The following is a 19913-nucleotide window of genomic DNA, read 5'->3' as shown; positions in this document are numbered from 1 at the left end:
TGAAGGATATTTATACTAGTGTATGTGATGGAAACTAAAAGTAAATTGATTGATCCAAATGTATTGTTTGTGAGTGCATGATTAAACCATCAGTATGATATAGTTATACAATATATTATAACAGTAAAAAAACCACATCTTAATAACATTTTCCCCATCAACTTCACACTTCGTTTTGTCCACACTACTTACCATGGACACTATGAATTTGGTCTAGCATTTTGGGGAGATCGTCCGGTTACTGAGTGTTTTACATGTAACTTTCAGTCCCCAACAGATTAAAACATCCTGTTCTAAATATCTTTGGTCCTTAGATATCTTGTCTATGTTCTAATATCTTCTTTTGTTTTCTTCCAGGTATTAGTCATGTCTGTAGAAGAAGAGCGGTATATGGTAATTCCATAGGACTGTATGCCATTGGTGATGTTAGCAAGTTATACTAGTTGTAGCAGATGGCATACATTTGGTGGAAGACAAATGGAAGACAATATTTCACCTCTCAAAAAAATGTGTGTTATTGTCAGGGATTTTGGACTTCAGAAGCATTTCTCGTGTATATTTTTTCTTGTTACAGCATAAATGGGTTGTATTGAGGTATCCAGTTCTCATTGTCTTAAACATTACATATTTTGGTAGCTACATAATGTCATATGTCATCTGCATATATTAAGTGATAACATCCTAGTTTGCTTTGAGAATATTACAGCCAGAAATTTACATAGAGTATGTGATATCTATAAGGAACCTTTTGAAATGAGAAATGTTCAGACATTAGTTTAAGTCTCTGTAAATATTAAAGCTTGGGTATAAACTAAAGTTTGGATAATATTAATAGTGCTGCAGTTATTAAGGTTTTAGGGATTCCTATGATCAATTCCCGAACTTAAACCATCAATCACTACGTACCTGATGACATAAACTGCCAATCAGCTCACAGCAGTGCTCAGGTACATTACAGGGGGCGAAACAACCTGTATTATATCGCATCTTGTAACAGAATACAGAACTCCTTTGTGTGAAGCAAATGTGATACTACTTAGTGATTCACTCATCAGTGCATAGCAGTTTTAGTCACATTATTTATTTATATTTTCAAAATTCTTTCGCCCCTTGCATTATGGCTAGCAGATGATGTTTAAGATATGATTATTGTTCACCAGCATTGTCAGCTTCCCTCTTGCCACAAGGATAGACGTTAATGAAAGGCTTATATATGATAAATATAGTCATGTATTTCTAGTGGAGTAAGGAGGCATGAAATTTTAGTTGTTGTAATTTTCAATAAGGGCAACACATGAATTACTAACCTCAGAGGGGATACTGAGAATGATGATTTTTTAATTTTATAATTCTAGCTAATGTATAAATGAGATTGTCCATGGTCAGTGAAACCATTTTGAATCATTGACATACTTATAACATTTTTATATATAATTATAAACTTCATTTTTACTGATGAGATTGAATATTTTCCCAGATCAAAATGCTTGAAACTATGGATATGTTTTTGTATTATTAAATTTTCAAAGAGTTTGCCTGTAGAGGATTGTCACTTTTAGCTCCTACATGCTCTAGAATCTTGAAAATGTTTATGTAAATCAATAATCAACTAACTTGGATCTATTGTGATCATGTCAGGAACTTTTCTGCAGTGTTGGCAAGAACTTTTTGTTGTTGTTGCTGCTTCATTTCATCTTTCTGTGACGAGACAAAGTTAACATTGTCATCGTAAGTGTTGGTGGATATGATTATGAAAAGGCACTAGGTAATCAAATACTAGTGTAAGTATTAAACATGGTCAAATACTTCCTGCCTCAAGGTTTATTTAAGGATGTTGGTGACAAAACAAACCAAGCTTATGGCAGGTTTTGTTCTATATCTAATAGATCAACCATGTCTGTCTTAGAGTCTGCCTGTCTTGTCTGTGATAGTTTTAGAGGTCAGAACCAGTTAACAGAGTACCAGAGGCCAATATAACCACAATAGAGAAAGCATTTGTTTATCACTAAGGTGATCTGCATTTGCAAGAAATTCACTGCCACTATTGACAGTGTTTTAGGTAAGTCTTATTTCACAAGGCTACTGTGTTCATTTCAGTCAAGCTGTCGCCCCATATTAGCAACTTGTACTTGTAGAAAGAGCTTGCATCAGAATTTCTTTATTAGTATCTTTCAACCAGATCATATACAGTATATATATACAGTATATATATATACAGTATATATATATATATATATATATATATATATATATATATATATATATATATATATATATATATATATATATATATATATATATATATATATATATATATATATATATATATATATATATATATATATATATATACCAGACTTTATTGTGGAACTTGGTGATACAGCAATAGGAATATGCCAGTCTTTAATCAAGTTAGGTCAAATACTGTTTAGTGGTGTATTAAGGATCTCATTCTAAATTACAACCATATAAATAAGCCAAGCAATGTACTAATAGGAAATTTAAAGCCTCTGTAAGCATACTCAGATGTTGACCATCATGCAGATGCCCCACTTAGGAACTTGAGGGGCAGTGACAGCATCTTTTTTTTGATATGCTTCTATGTGACATCAAGAAGGTCATGTTGTTGCTCAGTTAAGGCCTGACTTTTGAAGCATTATGTGATATTCTCTATGTACTTGAATCATTATTTGGTGCCTGGGATATAGTTCATACCTATTGCCACAACAGTCTGAGGAGCATTTACCTACACTATCACATGGTACATCAGAACATAGGCCTTATCATTATTGTTGTTGTTACTGCTGTTACAAGCGCTGCCATCACAAGCTCATCATTCATTGATTCTCGGATGGTGCTGTCAAGACAATCATTTGTGGCATCACATCCTCCATACCTTAGGTATGCCTCATTTACTTCACTGGCTTGGTTTGGCCAAACTTCAAACAAATACCATTTTGCCATTTGGGAATGAGGCAGTAATACAGCATGGCTCCTCCTCCTCCAATTTTTTCATGTGGACAGGAGAATGGGCCTTGTTTGTTCCCTGTGGTATGGTGGTAATTATTGTTCTTTACCTGATGTACCTAAAGACAGATCATTTACATTCTTATCACCAATGAAATTCTTTAGTGTTATTTAAATGAGAATGGTGAATTATCTTTGTCCATTAGTTAACTAAATGCCTTCACAGTTTAAATTTTTTTTACATGCATGAATGTGGCCAATACCTAACTGAAAATGTATTTGTGGAAGATAGCGTGGACACAAAAAATTACAATTCAATTTGGTGCTCACTTTTCTGGAGGTTTTGTCTCGTACAATATTATTGGATGCTCTTAACAACCCACGAACTCTTCCTTTTTACATTTCAGTCAATAACTGATCCAAATTATAGATGATTAAGTATTAGTACAACATGGAAAGTGAATGGTGGATCAGTGATAGGATGAATTGTCTTCATCATACAATAAGAATCAGACTTAACATTTACCAATAATTCCGTGCCATTGATGCCAGCACCATGCCGACCTTTTTCAGCATGTTTTATCTCTACTTGAAGCAAGGGCTCTGTAATATATAATAACAGACTACAAGACTGAGTAATGTTTCCGTATTTTAGTTTAATGATGTTTTAATGTTTTTACATGTACAGTACTAATATGTCCATCATTAAAGCATAATTGAGGTATATTTAAGACCCCTTCATACACCTGTGTGAGAGAACCATCATCTGTGTTGGTACCGATTTGGAGAACAGCAAAGTAAGAAACTGTAAAGAGACTGCCTATTAGTAAATTGCAAAAGGCTTATCTATCAATCTTACTTTTAAAAGCCTAGGTTTTAAAATAATTTTAATATTAATGTAATCTTTAATTAAATTTTATTGACTATTTTAATCAACAATTAATTTTGGCAGTTATCTTGGATAATTTTTATTTATTTATTTATTTTTTTAAATATTTTTACACTTCTAGGTAGTCTATGCAAAGTTGATATTGGTGAATCTGAAGGATGTTGAGAGCTATAGAGTCAGGGCAATCATATATGTACAAAAGAAGATTATGATGATCAGTAATGCTCGTGGATATTGTTTTTTTGTACGCTGTTTGATGTCCTCTGGATGTATGACAAAATAACATGAGACTAACCGGGTAAACATCCTACAGTAACTAACATCAGTAACATGAAGAATATACTAAACCTTGTAACATAGTCTCTGTAAAGAAAACCAATGACTATTGAAAGTGGAGCACATGACACTGTAGGTGCTGAATAGTTTCCTTGGAAATTACAAAGCCATCTCATGCCAGGGCACAGGCAAGGCATGAGCTTGAAATAGCATATAGCAACAAGGATAAGAGCAAGAAAAGTAATTGTATATTTTCAGTTTGTTGTGCACAGTGGGTGAGATATTTAGTGTACAATCTGACATTCCAAACACCTTGGCAAGTTATGGTGTTTAATTAAGTATTTTGGGGATCTCATTGGTGCTTGTTGCAGTCTCTTGATCTTCAGTACAGTACCAGGTTTTGTTTGATTTTGACATTTAGAAATTGGAAATATTGAATAAGTTTCTAAAGAAAAGTGAAATTAGGATTATATATCTTTTTTCTTTCTTTTTTATTATTTATTTGATATACCGGACCTAACATCCTCAGAATTAGAACTTTTAACGTGATATGTTTGCCCTTTTGTAGTTTCAAAATTGCCTCTACTTTATGTATAGTATATTAGACTCACCCACATGCATTTTTTCTATTGTATTTGGAAGACTTCATTATGATGATAAAGAAGTCCCTATAACCTACAGATTATGTGAGAGTTTAGCCTCTGGAACATGTTCTTACTAACTTATAATGTATCTATTCAGTCCTGTTAAAAGTTGGCAAGGGTTATAAAATTGTATTAGTTTGTAGAAATGATGGTGTTTTATTTATCCTGGTTCAGTATTGTAGGAACAAGGCTCACTGAAGTTTGTTACCTAACTCTATTACCAATCAGGATATTTAGCTATATAATTTTATTTATGTATGTAATCCCTTCCTTTGTGTTTTCTGTTGTAAAAACTGTGCTCTGTTGCTTATGTTAGTTAAATAATTTTCACAGTATCCATATTTTTGTCCTGTTTTTAAATTATGTACAATATATGCTTGCAGAGTCAGGCCTTCTCTTGTTAATACTAATAGAATACTTGTAGTTCCAAATACAGTACAGTAGTCTGTTTTCTATTGGGAAGGGTTTGTGTTGGAAGATTATACAGTACTATACTGTAGTAGTACAATGAACTCCTTATCATATGTAAATGGGTGCCATATTTGTCCCTAATGTTTAAATACATTAGTAATGCTCCACCTCATCTTAGAAACCCAGATTATGTGATGAGTAGCTTGTTACAGCACCACATGTTAACACCAGGTACTGTACTTATAATTTATAAAGACGAAGTTAGAAAAAAATATAATTAAACTCAAGTCATTTACATTATGTTATAGAAAAATAATTTTGACATACAAAGTTGTTTAGGTTTTGAATAATAATTGATTAATCTTTTAAATGACATACATTGTACTGCAAAAAATTCAGGAATTTGATGAACATTATTTCTGCACATTTACTTTTTACTGTACTCTACATAAATATTGTTTATATACTCTCTTAATTATAATATTAAAGAATAATTAAGACAAACAACGATACCAGAAATGGTATACTGTACTAAGAAAAGAATGAAAATGTGAATTTTGTGTGAGAATTAGTGTTGTAGTTGTCACCAGATGGCAGCTGCTGTCATGTCAACAAGATGGTCAGTCCTGCAGTTGTGTCACAAACTTTGAATTCATACAACCTTGAAATGGTCTTTGGCAGCTTCAGGAGGCACACATCCCCTTGTGAAGACACTTTTCCATGGTAAGAGGAATGTGTGGTTTTTTGATGCATAAATACAGTATATATGCAGGTAACTTGATGAGCCTGTGTTTCTAGGGCTGTCAATCTCCTCCCCCTGTGAAGGTATTGGCAGCATAATGTGTTGTCTAATGGTAGACCCTGCTGCCATATGTGACCAAGTCCCAGGTTGATGATCTCACTTTCTGCCTCATTTACACACAATTGCAGGGTCTCAATTGTTTCTCTTACTATTGACAACACAACATACATATATTGTTTCTCACTATTGATATTTTTATTTTTTGTTTTTGTATTTATTCATGGCTCTTTATTATTCGGGGGGTATTATTATTTATAATTTTTATAAATTTGTATTATTATTTTCTTTTATTAGAATTGTTACTTATTTAATATATTTATATTAATTTTATTACTACAGGGTATTATTATTATCATTATCATCATCATACATTATTATTATTATTATTTTATTATATTATATTATATTATATTATATTACATTACATTATATTTTTGCCCCCCACGCCTTGTTGTGGGTCATTAAAAATTGACCTGTGCCCGGGTGGGCTAATGCCCTTAAAAAAAAACTCTGGCAGGGGTGTGCCCATTTTGTCACCAACCCGTTTTATCACCACATATTTTACCCACTTCGTCACCACTGTTTTTACCCGTTTCATTACCACATAATTTACCCATTTCGTCACCACTGTTTTTACCCGTTTCGTCACCGTGTTCATTCCCATCACCATTTCTAGTGTAATACAAAATTCTTACATAATTAATACATCAATATATACACAAAATTTTAAACAAAATTTGCCAAAATAACTGTTGCTTGGGATAAAAAATAACCAAAACACATACATTAAAAAAATGGGGTTAATATATAGGACTAACCCGCCAGGGCTGCATACCACTGATGCGGCCGTATCATCTTGCATCCAGAAAAGGTTAGGTAAGGTTTGGTAGGTTTGTTTGGTTTGGTTGGTTAGGTCTGTTCTTCATTCCCACAAATGTTAAGTAGTGTTTATTTTAAAAATATTAATTTTTAACGTATTTCCACAAACTACAGTGCCCACTATAATATAGCAATGAAAATCCGGCATTTTTATAATTGTTTTCAATCAATTTTGCTCAAGGGTTATCCTATATAATTACCCAAAATTGTATTACAAAATTATGCCTCGGTATAACAATACATTGAATCATGCAAGCCTCTCACTAAGACAGTTTATTAAAGACAAAAATAAAAATGTTATTGCTCTTTCAATCATCTCACTTGAACAATATGTGAAAGACTTAAATTTAAAAAAATTAAAACATTGTTAATACTCATGCAAGCTTGGAAGAAGACACTGAAAATTTTTTAGGAAATTAGAAGTGGTGATATTTTTTCTTCATATTCATCCAACAGTTTCCAGAGATGGACTTGTTTGTCACAATTTTAGCTTGTGCTCAGCAATTAGTTGTAATTGCAAAATCAATGAAGAAGAAATAACCTTCAGTTCTGTATTTTGTTTATTTACCAATGATTTAATTGTTTTCTGTATTAAATAATTAATATTTATGTATAATAATAACAACAATAATTCATGAGTCGTCTGTATACATGTGTAATTTTTATTCGTGTAAAATAATAACTTAAAATTTGTCACTAATACCAGCAACTAACGGTCTGTTAGTGGTGACGAAACGGGTTTGATATTGGTGACGAGCCGGGTTGGTGACGAAATGGGGTGTATCCCTCTGGGAGGTGGAACACTTCTTTGGTGTGAGGTCCAGTGTTTTTTGCCACACTTGATCATATCCAGCTAGGGTTAAGAGAGCTTTCATACTGATCTCAAGAGCTGCCACACAGCCCATTAGTGGTCACCCAGGATGATGGATCTCCTGTAGTGAGGACACAAAGAAATGGGTAATATATTGCAGTAAACAGCAATCCCAGAATTTTGGAAATTCACTACACTCGATCGATAGAACTATTTTTTCTATGATCAGTTTCTTATATTACATTAGGTTAGGTAACACATTTTTTTATCAGATTTTTTGGTTGCTGTAATCTACAATTTTACCAAGAAATGAATCTATAAATGATGTGCAAATGATTCTGGAAACTGAAACGCTGAACAGATTACCAGGATAACAATGTAGAATTCAAGTATAAATATTCTGTATGTATAGCTTTTGTAGATTCTTGTACCACTTCCCCTTTAGGTATTCATATTTATGATTATAGAAAGGAAGAAGGTGCCGGGTATTTGTTTTGACAAATTTCTTTCTTGCCTCCAGAATATCCCCCAACACTGGTTGAGGATTTTCAGTATTGGTAATATTCTGCCAATTTTTTGTTTTTCCATTCTGAACACTAAACTATGTGAACCAGTCCATTATTGACAGGATTGTTTTATTCACAGGAACAAGTTACCAGTTACTACTAAAGTACTGTATATGATTTATTAGAGATAAGATGAAGGAACCTTCTGGTAACCTACTAACCTATGATAGGTTGGTTCATCTTCTCTAGTAAATCAGAATTTAGCAGTAGCTTGTACCGGGTAACTTGCTGTTTATGCAAGAAATGCTGTTCGGAACCAAATCACCAAACTAATATTGAGAAAATTGCAAATCCTTGTACAGGGGTACTTTATTTAATTTTTTAATATAAGAAAATTTATACTTTTATCCTCTTTGCCACTGAGCATTTAGCTTTGATAATTTATTTCTTATACCCTCCTCTGAGAATACAATATGGGTCAACGCTGTCAAACCGTCTTTCCTCAAACACAGGAGGATTGTTCGCATCCTCTCTCGTGAACACCGAGGAAAAGAATTTGTTCAGCGCCTCAGCCCTGTCCTGGTCAGAATCTGGATAAGTACCATCTTCAAACCTCAGATCTGATACACCTACATGCATTTTTAATTTTGATTTTATATAACGGTATACAGCCTTTGGGTTTGACTTACCTCGCTTGCAATACGCATTTGGAACTCTTTCAGCCCTTCTACTCTCTGATTTTGCTTGGGTCCTGGCATATTTTCTCCTGTCCTGCTCATCATTTGTCTTAACTCATGTCTTAAATTTTAGATTTTTTCTTAACTTAGTCAATCACCTCATGGTTCATGTGTAACTGTCTCCTTGCATTCCTGGAGCCAATGGGTTTGGTCTTGGGTATATACAGTATTTGTCAATCTAATAGTTCACTTTATTGGCTATGATATTCAGCGTAGTGTCTGTATTCTTATGTCTTGGTGAACCAGGCCAGTGAATACCCCTCATCCCATTGTAATTTCCCTTGTAATATTTGAACCTTGGGCTGCTATTGTCATGAACCAAGTCACAGTTAAATCCGAATGACAACATTATGTGGTCACTGGTGCCAACGGGGCTAAGTGTTCCAGCTTGACCACCATACCCTCCTCGTTAATTATGGTGAGGTCCAGCGGATTTGGTGTTTGCTCCCCTCTGCAGTGAGTTGGATCTTTAACATGTTGGAATAGAAAATTTGTCTGTGTTTCTACAGAGAGAGTAGCAGGGTTGTTAAGGTCATTTGGCCTCACCATTTCTCCAATATGTCCTGGAAATCACACATCTTTAACATAGCTAAAGCTCCCTCCCGAAAGTTGGGAATGCTGTACAGATGCCATAGCTACTTCACTCCTGAGCAATTGCTTCAAGTATATAAGGGATTCATTTGTCTTAACTTGGAGTACTGCTATCTTCTGTCCAACTGTTAGATAGGGTGGAATCAAAGGCATTTCGTCTTAACACTCCTCCTTTAGTCGACAATCTTTCTTCCCTTTCTCTTCACAGCAATGTTGCTTCACACACACTCTCTTTTACAGGTACTTTAACGGGCAATGTTCGGTGGATTTGGCATCCTGTGTACCGCCGGCAAGGCCGTAAGCTCGTAATGCACGTCTTGCCCGTGGTGCCCACCGTTTCTCTGTGGATGTCGGTCACACTAGAATAACCCGTTATAGTGCATCCTTCTTTCTTCACACAGCCAAACTGTGGAATGCTCTGTCTTCTGTGTTTCCATACTTATACAATCTGTCTCACTTTAAAAAGCTGGTTTTCCAGCATCTTCGTGTTGTAGATTAACACAGTACAGGGTATATATTTAAAAGGGTTGAATTATATTAAGGCAAAGCCAGAATCAATGTCATGTGGTAATATCACCACCAGCCAAGTATTCAAAGTAACAAGGTTACGTCCAACTGCTAAATCTGGTTTAGTTGCACGTGTTTAGCCAGTCAGGAAGTATTGAATGATATTCCATGTAATCTTGGTTTTATATTGGTGAAGACCCATACATTTGTGTTTGTTTAATTTGTATGTCTTTCACATTCAGTTAAGTGAGGTTTCTGTAATGTGTCCGAGATTGGCCCGGAGTGCATCCCTCAATTATAAAGGCCCGTCCACACGATCGAGCAGTGCCCGGCGGGCACGCGCTAAATGCCCATTATTGGGCAAAATTGGCGGGCAAACCAGCGGAGTGCGCGTGCCCGTTGTTGAGTGAAATCATGGTCCGCCTGCCTGGTGGTTTGCTGCCTGATATGGAGCGACGACTGTAAGTACTGCAAATGTGATACGTATATGTTCCTCGCTCGGTCCAGATGTCCAGTGTATAACCAAATAAGCTTATGCAATGTACATTATTGGCGTGACAATAAATGGGAGATTGTTTATGTATTATGTAATGAGGACATTCGTGTGTGTTCTTCGTTCCTGCCGTTCTCCTCACTCTAGTTCCATAGCTTCCTATCTATGCATATCATAATTCTAACATTATTCAATGAATTTTTATGTACTACAAATCTCACCTGCAAGTAATCTTCCTTGAGTGCTTCATACATGGCTTGACAAATTGCAGGTATTATGTGAGACAAACTTTGTTTTGATATCCTTGTTCTATAGTGAAGTGACGTGACATGTAGGTGCACCCAGTTGAAAGATATACGAGTGTTGCCTCTAGACGAGCCTCTGCAGATATACTCTCCCTCATATTGGTATCCTGTTTTTTTTTATGTATGGTTCCACTTTCGCTAGAAGTTTGTAAAAGGTGTTGGGGTCCATTCTCATGTAAATGGTGAAGTCTTGTTCATGTCCATCTTGCAGTTCACGTAAAATCGTGGCATGACTTCCCAATACTTTTCTTCGACCTAACCACTCTTTGCACCATTCCCTTTTCTGCATTTGGTTCTTCTTTTTGCACATAGCAGCAATTATTATAGTACACAACGCTATGCTCTTCGCTTTAACTGTCCGGCGATTATTCCTGCGACACACCATGGTGATCGTACCGCACCCGCCACTGCCTGCTACTGGCGCCCGACTATGACTGCCGCCAACCACCCCTGTGTGTACAACAACACACAGGCTTTGCCCGGTAAACGGGCAAAGCCTGCCGGGCACTGCTCGATCGTGTGGACGGGGCTTAACACTAAGTCTATGGGAAAAGTGTGTCCTTGTTACTTACCATTTTCTTGGAATATATTACTGTCTAAAGTTATCATACATGTAAGAAAATTATCTTACATTGGTCTCTCTGCCTGTGGGAAAAGCTGCGGAGGCAGGAGTTAGACCTTCCTCATGAAACCACTTTTGATCACTGGTAGGTGAAGAAATATGTTTCTAGTGGAGTATAGTATAGTACTATAGTATATTATAACAGGGACTATGCAGCTTATACTGGGTGGCCAAAACAATGGGTAAGATGCAAGAGGTGAAGTAACATTGTTCTCTGTACTGTTTTACCTTCATACCACAATCTGGTCATGACATATTACTGTATGTGAACACATTTATTCATAAGGTATATTTTATTTATATAACTTCGTCATAAAGTTGTGATTTTGGCATAAGATTGAACAATCAAAATATTAGTTGGGAAATATTAAAACATTTTTAAAAGTAACAACTGTTTATTAAATTAGTTACATAAAAGTGAACGGAGAATAAAATGATTAAAACTTGTGTAAAGGCAATGAACATCTCCCTACAAACTTTATGAAGAATAATGTTAAAATCCAATTTCAAACAAAAGATATCCAAGACAAAGTAAAAATCTGAATAGTACAGTATTGAGCTTCATTATTAAGAAAACATAGTTTTCATTCCTAAAATTATAATACCGGGTACTGTACAGTACAGTATTGTAATAATGAAGTGATCAGCAGTTTGGGAATACTGTATAGTATTAACATCCATTATTAAAATAACTTACCATCCATATACAAGAACCTGATCAATGTTGTGCTTACTTGGTAGTAGCATACTGTTCTGTTCATTATTTGCCTTCCCTGACAACAGTGTATCCTCATCACTGTTGTCAGATGGTTGGATAGCATGGGGATCATTGCTGGTGGTTACTAATTTTCTTCATCAGGACACGGAGATATGCCTGTGCAGTGCCTTGATGGCACTGTTCTTCCGGGTAGTCCGACGGCGCTTATGGAGGTGACCGTACTCCTCTCCCCTCACATCCTCGTTCTCCTGTGTTATGGACACACTTAATCTCCTGTAAATTTTTTTGAGGGGAATAGGAAACATTTTCTGCTCGATAGGCTTATGTTTTGTAATACAGTTATAGCGCCGTTAGCCGGAATCCCTCAAACCCGGAACTCTCCGATAGCCGGAATTGAAATTTTCTAAGAAAATTTTTCCCAAAGCCGGAATTTTCCGGAAAATCTTGGCTTTGGGAACGATTTTCTGAGGGGCACTTTTTCCGGAAAATTACGAAAAAAAAATCCCAATACCCGGAAAATTCTTGAAAAATCCGGGGATGGGGAGTTTTTTCCTGGTTTGAGAGATGGAAATAGGGCGCATTTTCTGGAAATTCCGAGAAAATTTTTCTGTTACCCAGAAACTTCCGGGAATGAGGTATATTTTTCCGGGTTCAAGAGAAGATATAATGGGCAATTTCTTGAACTTCCGAGAACATTTTCTGTTACTTGGAAAATTTTCGGGGACGAGGGATATTTTTCCGGCTTTGAGAGTCGTCGTCTCGTTACCAGGGAATCTATCCCTCCCAGAAGTGCTCAGCACCAATAAATTGTGACACTAAACCCTTGTGCAACATGTTTTTATAGGGCACAGTTTGCATTAATGCAAAAAATGGAAATTCAAGATTTTTTCTGCTTCTATTTATGCAGATCTCTAGGTGAACAGAGTTTTGTGGTAATTTTTTTTTTTTGTAGTAGACCCATGGAGTGGGGCACTGACATGTCCCACCACTAATTACAAGCCAATCTACATCAAATCATATTTAGTACTGTACTCAACATATGTTTCTTCATTAATCTATATACAGTATAAAATACATTGTGTATCTGTATGTTCCTTAAGCATTTCCACAGTTTTAAAAGTTGGGAGCTGAAATTTGGTAGGGGGGATGCAGGTGGTCTAGGGGCTGGTTGTGCACTCTCCTCTCCCTCTAGGACCACATCCTCCCTACCCACAGATTGACAGTTTTGAAGTCAGAGAACTTAAATTTGGTTGGAAGGTGTGGGTGACCTAGGGAATGGTCCTGCACTATATTCTGGGCCTTCATGAGGGGGTGGATACCACCTACTCATTGGTCGGATGCATTTGCTCAGTTTTAATGATAGAATGCAGTTTGTTAAGAAGGTGCTGTGCAGTGCAGTCTCCTGTCCCTCAACCCGGTCAAAGTTAGGCAACTCGCTAAGTGGACTGTATGGCTGGAATGAACAGTCATTAATCACAGAGAGAATGTATAATATGAAGTCCAGGCCAGACCTTTGCTTCTAAAGTAATGTAAAACATTACATGTACTTATTATTTATAAATAATAAGATCTTAATAGTGATGCAATTTATTCATGATATCTAAGGATGGGATTCGCAACCAAGCAAATTATAATGTATGTAAATGAGGCATGGTGGAGGTGTGGTGCATCTCGAGTACAGATCAGTACTTGATGGTTGCCATCTATTGATTAAAGTCAAATCTCCATTAAAATGTACACTGCAGCATAAAACTATACAGTACAGTACTGTATAGACACACAGTCACACACAAACATTTTTACATTCATACACCACGTGTCCCAACATAAAGAAGTCATTTCCCTAACTGAAACTAGCTAGAGAAAGACCTGGGTGTTTATGTTGGAGTAACAGTTTTTTTATCATTGTGAGAACCTTGCAAATAAACTAGCTGGATTAATGTAAAGATCCTGTATATATCTAGATGGCCTGTCTGTAATTCCTTTACTGGATGGTCTTTGGTTCCCAAAACCTGATCCTTATACAGTACTCTCATAAAACTGTGAAATGAATTCACAATTATGTGACCTGTTTAAGGATGCAGCCATGTGTAAAAAAATGTGAGTTTACTGAAGCCATGTAAAATTCAGTTTCATGTATGATCTACTGTTGCAGTCAGTCCAAAAAAGGTAGAGACAAAAGAAATCAGAATAAAATACTTCTGTAATAGAAAACAAACCTGATGCAATATGCAACATCATTAAGGGCCTGAGCAAGTAAACATTTAATTTTTAACTTACTTGTTCATCTCTTTGCCTCTTGCCAGGAGCTGCATCAGTCTCTGCACATAACTTGGAGTTCTCTTGTTTGAATGTTGGGGGACTATGCATGGGAGATTCTGTAAGACAAGACACCACTATACTGTAATACTATATATCATAAATTTAGATGGTAATTTTAGCAACAAACAGCGGCATTAACTAAATACTGTAACTGGAAGTAAAACAAGTCATTGCAAAAATTGTGTCCTGGCATTTACACAAGTACTGTTATGTGTCACTGGGAATTTATGTAAATGAGTTTGTATGTTTTTTTTTTCTTAAATTGAGAAGTTTGAGATACAGTATATTGACTATGCTTTAGTTTTACTATAATTATTAAAAGTATGTGTGCATACATGAAAAAGCACATGTGCATGCAGGTATGCACCATATGTTAAACACGACAAGCACATGTGTAGTATACAGCCATGCATGAGTACTGTATAGTAAAACAGTACAAGTAGGTATGCATTGTGTGTTCATTTACAGGGGTGTACTGTATGTGAACAGTTTTAAAACAATATCCCTCTCAAAACAAAAAATAAGTACTGGAACACATTAGTTCCTTTATTACCATCAGACTGCTCATCATTATTATCTTGGTCATCAGGGAACAAGAACAAGACAGGCGGTCGAGGAAGTTGTCTCACGAGAAATACTTGAGGATGGGCAACATGAGCCACCTTCAGACAATGGGCTATTTGGCAGCACTTCTCAATCCTTACCACCAGATTCTCGTATGCCTGCAAGGCAATGCATTACATTTTTATTCACACTTGTCAATGAGTCAAGGAAATATGACTATGCAGGCTGTCAAGGTAACCCTTTACAACCCATACTGTCAAAATAATACATTGTACTCCTCATATCATCAAGGGAGCATTACTATCAACATACCGAAGACATACATCATAGCTGAACACATATCTAGGTAACACTCACTATAACTGAACACACATCTATGCCACACACAACATAACTGAACACACATCTATGCCACACTCAACATAACTGAACACACATCTGTGCCACACACAACATAACTGAACACACATCTATGCCACACTCAACATAGCTGGACATATCTAAGCCACACTTTACAATAGCGTAACCCCGCTTTACGCGGTCAATTGAACCCACGGAGGCCCTCGTAAAGTGAACACAGAACATATGGGATTAATTGAAATAGAGACTGGCCCGACCCCCAAACTCGACTTTTTCCCGACAATACGTACGTTTTAGTAAAAATAACATCTTAACTTTATGATGGTATGCACACACACATAATATAGAAGAGAAATATCAATAAGAGAATAATATACTGTACCAGGTAAAAGAAAAATCAAGGTTTAACACACATGTCATGGTAGGTTAGGTTAGAAAAAAAAAATCAAGGTTTAACACTAACCTAAGGTTAGGTTATGTTAGGAAAAATCAAGGTTTAACACTTACGTAAGGTTAGGTTATGTTAGGAAAAATCAAGGTTAGGTTTAACACTTTCGTTAGTAGAAGAAATGGGTCGGCGTACGGGAATGGAGGCTGGTTCCGAGGCAGAGGGCAGGCTACTGGCCCTCAGGTGAGTCACCATCACTGTCATCCACACTTGTCAGGGCCTCCGACAAATCCCTCAAAGTCATCATCACTGTGTCCGTCACTATCACTGGCTTGGGCTGGCTGTGGTGGGTTGCGGGCGAAGAACTCGGTAATGCTTTGTTGACGGCTAGTGTTGATGTTGTCGTGATACACCTTGATGTTGGGCTTCATAGTCTGCAACAGCTGGGGAGTGAAGACTTCATACCGGTTATCATTAGGGTCGTCGGAAAGGAGGAGCTTCAGTTTCACTACACACTCGATGGCACCCCTAACATTACCATGCGTTAACTTGTGTTCTTCTCGGGATGACGCACCTCCTGTCTCTTCACTGATGTGATCGTCTTCTAACATCTCGTTGGCAGTCACATCAGGATCCCTTATCACCTTCATAATGTCGTCGTTGGTGGTCTCGGAGAAGCCTGCAGCTGTAACAGTCTGCACAGCTTCTCTGGCAAGGTCCACTGCTACTGCAACAGTCTGAACCTCACCAGTCACAGATTGACTCTGCCTCCCACCTGGGATTGCCTCCCGCCTGGGATACCTTGCAACACATGTCTCCATGCGTGATGAACCGTTGCTACAGACAGCTGATCCCATGCCTCCACCAAGAAGTCAACAGCTTTCTTGACGTTAAATTTCCTCCAAAAGTGTTTCACAAGAACTTCTTGCTCTGCCAACTGTTGTTCCTCGTCCTCGTCGCCCAGGTTACGCATCTCATCCTTGGTGTTGGTATAGTCGTTCAGGAGCTTAAACTTCTTTGCAGAGAATGCAGCTGTCACATTGCAGATTAATTCTTGGTCCATGGGCTGGATTAATGACGTAGTGTTGGGAGGAAGGAAGACCACTTATACGTTGGGGTGACGATCCAACAGTAGGGGCGAGTGTCCTGGTGCGTTGTCAAGCAGCAACAAAATCTTGAATGGAACATTCTGTTGCTCACAGAATTTCTTCACGTCGGGAACGAAACAGTCATCAAACCAGGAGAGGGACAGAGTAGAGAACATCCACGCCTTACATACGGTCAGCCATTTGACATTTAGCTTGGACATGTCCATGTTCTTGTAGGCGTGTGGCTTGCGGGTTGTGTGGATCACCGATAACTTGAGTTTACAGTAACCGGAGGCATTGGTGGTAAAGAGGACGGTGATGCGCTCCTCCTGCAACTTCCGGCCCCGACACTTGCTGGCAGACTTGACAACGAAGGTCTTGGAATGTAGCTTTTTCCAAAAGAGACCGGATTCGTCCATGTTGAACACCTGGTCGTCGGTGTGCTGTCCTTCCTCCATAATCTCACGTAAGAACGGAGGAAAATCCCTAGCCGCAACACGGTCAGCACTCGCTTCTTCACCACCAATGTTAATGTTGGTGATCTTGTTCCTCTTCTTAAACCTGTGCAACCACCCAGAGGAAGCATTGAAGGGTTTGGGCTCTGCAATTCCCATCTTACGTGACACTGCTGCGTACAGTTCGTGTGTGTACTCCTGAACTGAGCGCGTGTCGACCGCCATGTTCCGTCTTGCCTGACGAATCAAGTAGCTCACAAGTAACTTCTCCGTCTTGAGAAGCACCTTGTTGTGGCAATACTTGATCATTGAAGCACCTGTAGACTTTGTGATGTTCATGTGTTCTTTTATCTTGGCTGCATCGTTCTTTATCATCCGGATCGTAGATTCGTTCACACCATGCTGGCGCGCCAAATCAACCTGTCTTGTTCCTTTCTCCAACTCTCAGATGATCTTGTACTTCACCTCGTAGCTTAGGGCATGTCGTATCTTCTTTGGCTTAGGGCGGCTGGGTCCAGGTAATGCAAGGTTTTTCTGTGGTGGTGGTAGTCCGGTGGCAGCCATTCTTATGGAACTATAGATACCGATATACACGGTGTAGCCGGGAGGGGTGTAACTGATGCGGGTAGGTCAACGGGCTTCATTGCTCTCGCGGCAGGGCACGTCATATTACATTAAACCAATCACAGATAGCAGGGAGGGAGGTAAGGCTGCGTGGCCCAATCACAGTCCGATACTTCATATGACGTCACCGATAACGCAACAAAGACATACACTGCGCAACCTACTAGTGGCGCTTACCCAACATGGCGGGAGGTTTGAATCCAAAAATGGCGCGGCGCTAGATGACTGCCAGCCGCTCTCCGCGTATATGAGTAGATGCACCGCGTAAAGTGAACATTCCGGTTCTGGCGGGGTACAGCGTAAATGTAGAAACGCGTAAAAAAAAATGCGTAAAGCGGGGTATTACTGTATTCTTAAACTACATTCAGCATATTTGAACACGCACACACATCATCTTCATATGCACCATATAATGTGAACAAGCTCACAATGGCAACTCGCATCACTTTTAAGAGGAAAATATAACTATGATAAACCTGGTCTTTCCTTTGTCATAGTAACTGTTCTTGTAGTCAGTTTTGTATCTGTTTTCTCTGTTTTTTGTACAGTAATGTATATGACGAACAAATATGAAAACTCAACGGTATAGAATTACTTACCGTTCAAAACCCATAAGAAAACTGTATGGCCTATCTGCAATTTTGATGATGTGCCTTTAATTTCTTTGTACCTATGTAATTCGATAATGTATGTGCAATCAACCTTTTGAAATCTCTGGGTTTGTACATGTATAGTACTACTGTTGTTGTTAAAGGCATCTTGAAAAACACACTGGATTGTTTCTTTGGTCATTTCCTGTAAAACCAGAAAATTGAACCAACCTTATCAATAGTGACCAGGAGGGAATGTCGTAGGCGAGGGGAGAAGGTGTAGTATGCGTAGAAGCGGAGAGTCTGGAGATGGGCATGGATGGTTGTATAGAAGAGCTCCAGTTGGCCACTCAGTGAGGACAACACATCTGTATAGGAGCAGGAAAACTTCACTCGGACAATCACTGTGAATGGGTTAAAGGATGCAAAGGACCCCGGGGCTTATGCTTTGCCACTGCTTCAGTTAAGGATTGGGATGTGGAGACAGCATCTTCAAGACAGGTACAGTATAGTATTTGGCTTGAGAAGGAGTTTATACCTTTAACACACTCCTTTATCTAGAAAGAAGTGATACAGCTTATCAATTCGTCTTTGGTCAGAAAATGTAACCAGAACAAGTTTTAAAGACAAGATTGAATTGACAGAAACCACAAGTGGTGGATTGATGTCTTCAATCCCTTGGTGTATTATATATACTATACAGCATATGCACCAGCTCTTAGGGTGATGAGTACAAATAATATTTTGTATATCTATACAGTACTACTGTATTAAATTCTACTTATGTTCAGCTTGAGCTATTATGGTCATTAGCACCTTTTATGAATGGAATAATTTGTGTTCATCATCTCTTTTTCCAAACATGCCTGATATTTTGGGTTCATGGTCCTGAGGTCCATTGCACCCATGTTATAAGTCGGTCTTTATTATTTTGCAAAATTCAAATGTTTGCCAAATGCTTGGTCCCAAAGGTGTGCATACTAGAGATGTTCAACTGTATTTATTTTTATATAGTTATAACAAAATTAAAATTTACCTATGAGTGTTAAGAGAAGGCAAGGAGAAGAGCTGCTGGACTGCCTCTCAGTTGGGGTAGTAGTTGAGGATCTTGCTGACATCTGAGTTTCTGGGGACACAGACCATGTGGAGACCCTTGATATTGACGACCTGGACCGAGTGAGCACTGTTGTTGGTGTGGACCTGATCCCAGTGGGAACCATAGCTGTTATAGACTTGGACCTGGACCTGGTCAGCAAGGTGTATGTTGTGGATTTGGAACTGGACTGCACTGTGGTTGATGTGGACCTGTCCTTGGACTGCACAGTGGTTGTTGTAGACTTGGACCTGGCTCTGGATGATCTTGA

General features: G+C 37.8%; 2 protein-coding genes across 5 annotated transcripts in view; one reads left to right on the top strand and one right to left on the bottom strand.

Moving 5' to 3' along the window:
* LOC121858195 (adenosylhomocysteinase-like 1) overlaps positions 1-4922 on the top strand; it is a 134286-nt gene extending 129364 nt beyond the window's left edge. For all 4 annotated transcript variants that reach the window (XM_042354418.1, XM_042354409.1, XM_042354426.1 and 1 more), the window contains one exon: positions 358-4922. In XM_042354418.1, coding sequence (XP_042210352.1) covers positions 358-364 — 7 coding nt within the window. In that variant the 3' untranslated portion in view covers positions 365-4922. The remainder of the gene's footprint in view (positions 1-357) is intronic.
* Positions 4923-14158: 9236 nt separating this feature from the next.
* LOC121858177 lies at positions 14159-19457 on the bottom strand. The gene is made up of 4 exons (XM_042354390.1): positions 19412-19457; positions 18781-18953; positions 15034-15202; positions 14159-14536 (listed from the first exon to the last, which is right to left on the bottom strand). The coding sequence occupies exons 1-4, from the start codon at positions 19455-19457 to the stop codon at positions 14430-14432; spliced, it is 495 nt and encodes a 164-aa protein (XP_042210324.1). The 3' UTR covers positions 14159-14429.
* Between the last annotated feature and the right edge of the window lie 456 nt (positions 19458-19913).

This window comes from Homarus americanus, unplaced genomic scaffold, assembly GCF_018991925.1.
Source record: "Homarus americanus isolate GMGI-L3 unplaced genomic scaffold, GMGI_Hamer_2.0 scaffold29898, whole genome shotgun sequence".
Lineage (NCBI taxonomy): Eukaryota > Metazoa > Arthropoda > Malacostraca > Decapoda > Nephropidae > Homarus > Homarus americanus.
This window is presented reverse-complemented; position numbering and strand designations above follow the sequence as displayed.

Bases quoted from the DNA above. Each gene is read 5' to 3' on its own strand.
- LOC121858177 (XM_042354390.1), bottom strand. From the start codon at position 19,457: ATGGGTGCAATGGACCTCAGGACCATGAACCCAAAATATCAGGCAT. The intron at 18,954-19,411 runs GTTTGGAAAAAG...ACCCATTCACAG, and splicing joins GAACCCAAAATATCAGGCAT to TGATTGTCCGAGTGAAGTTT. The intron at 15,203-18,780 runs GTTGGTTCAATT...ATTGCCTTGCAG, and splicing joins TCCTGGTCACTATTGATAAG to GCATACGAGAATCTGGTGGT.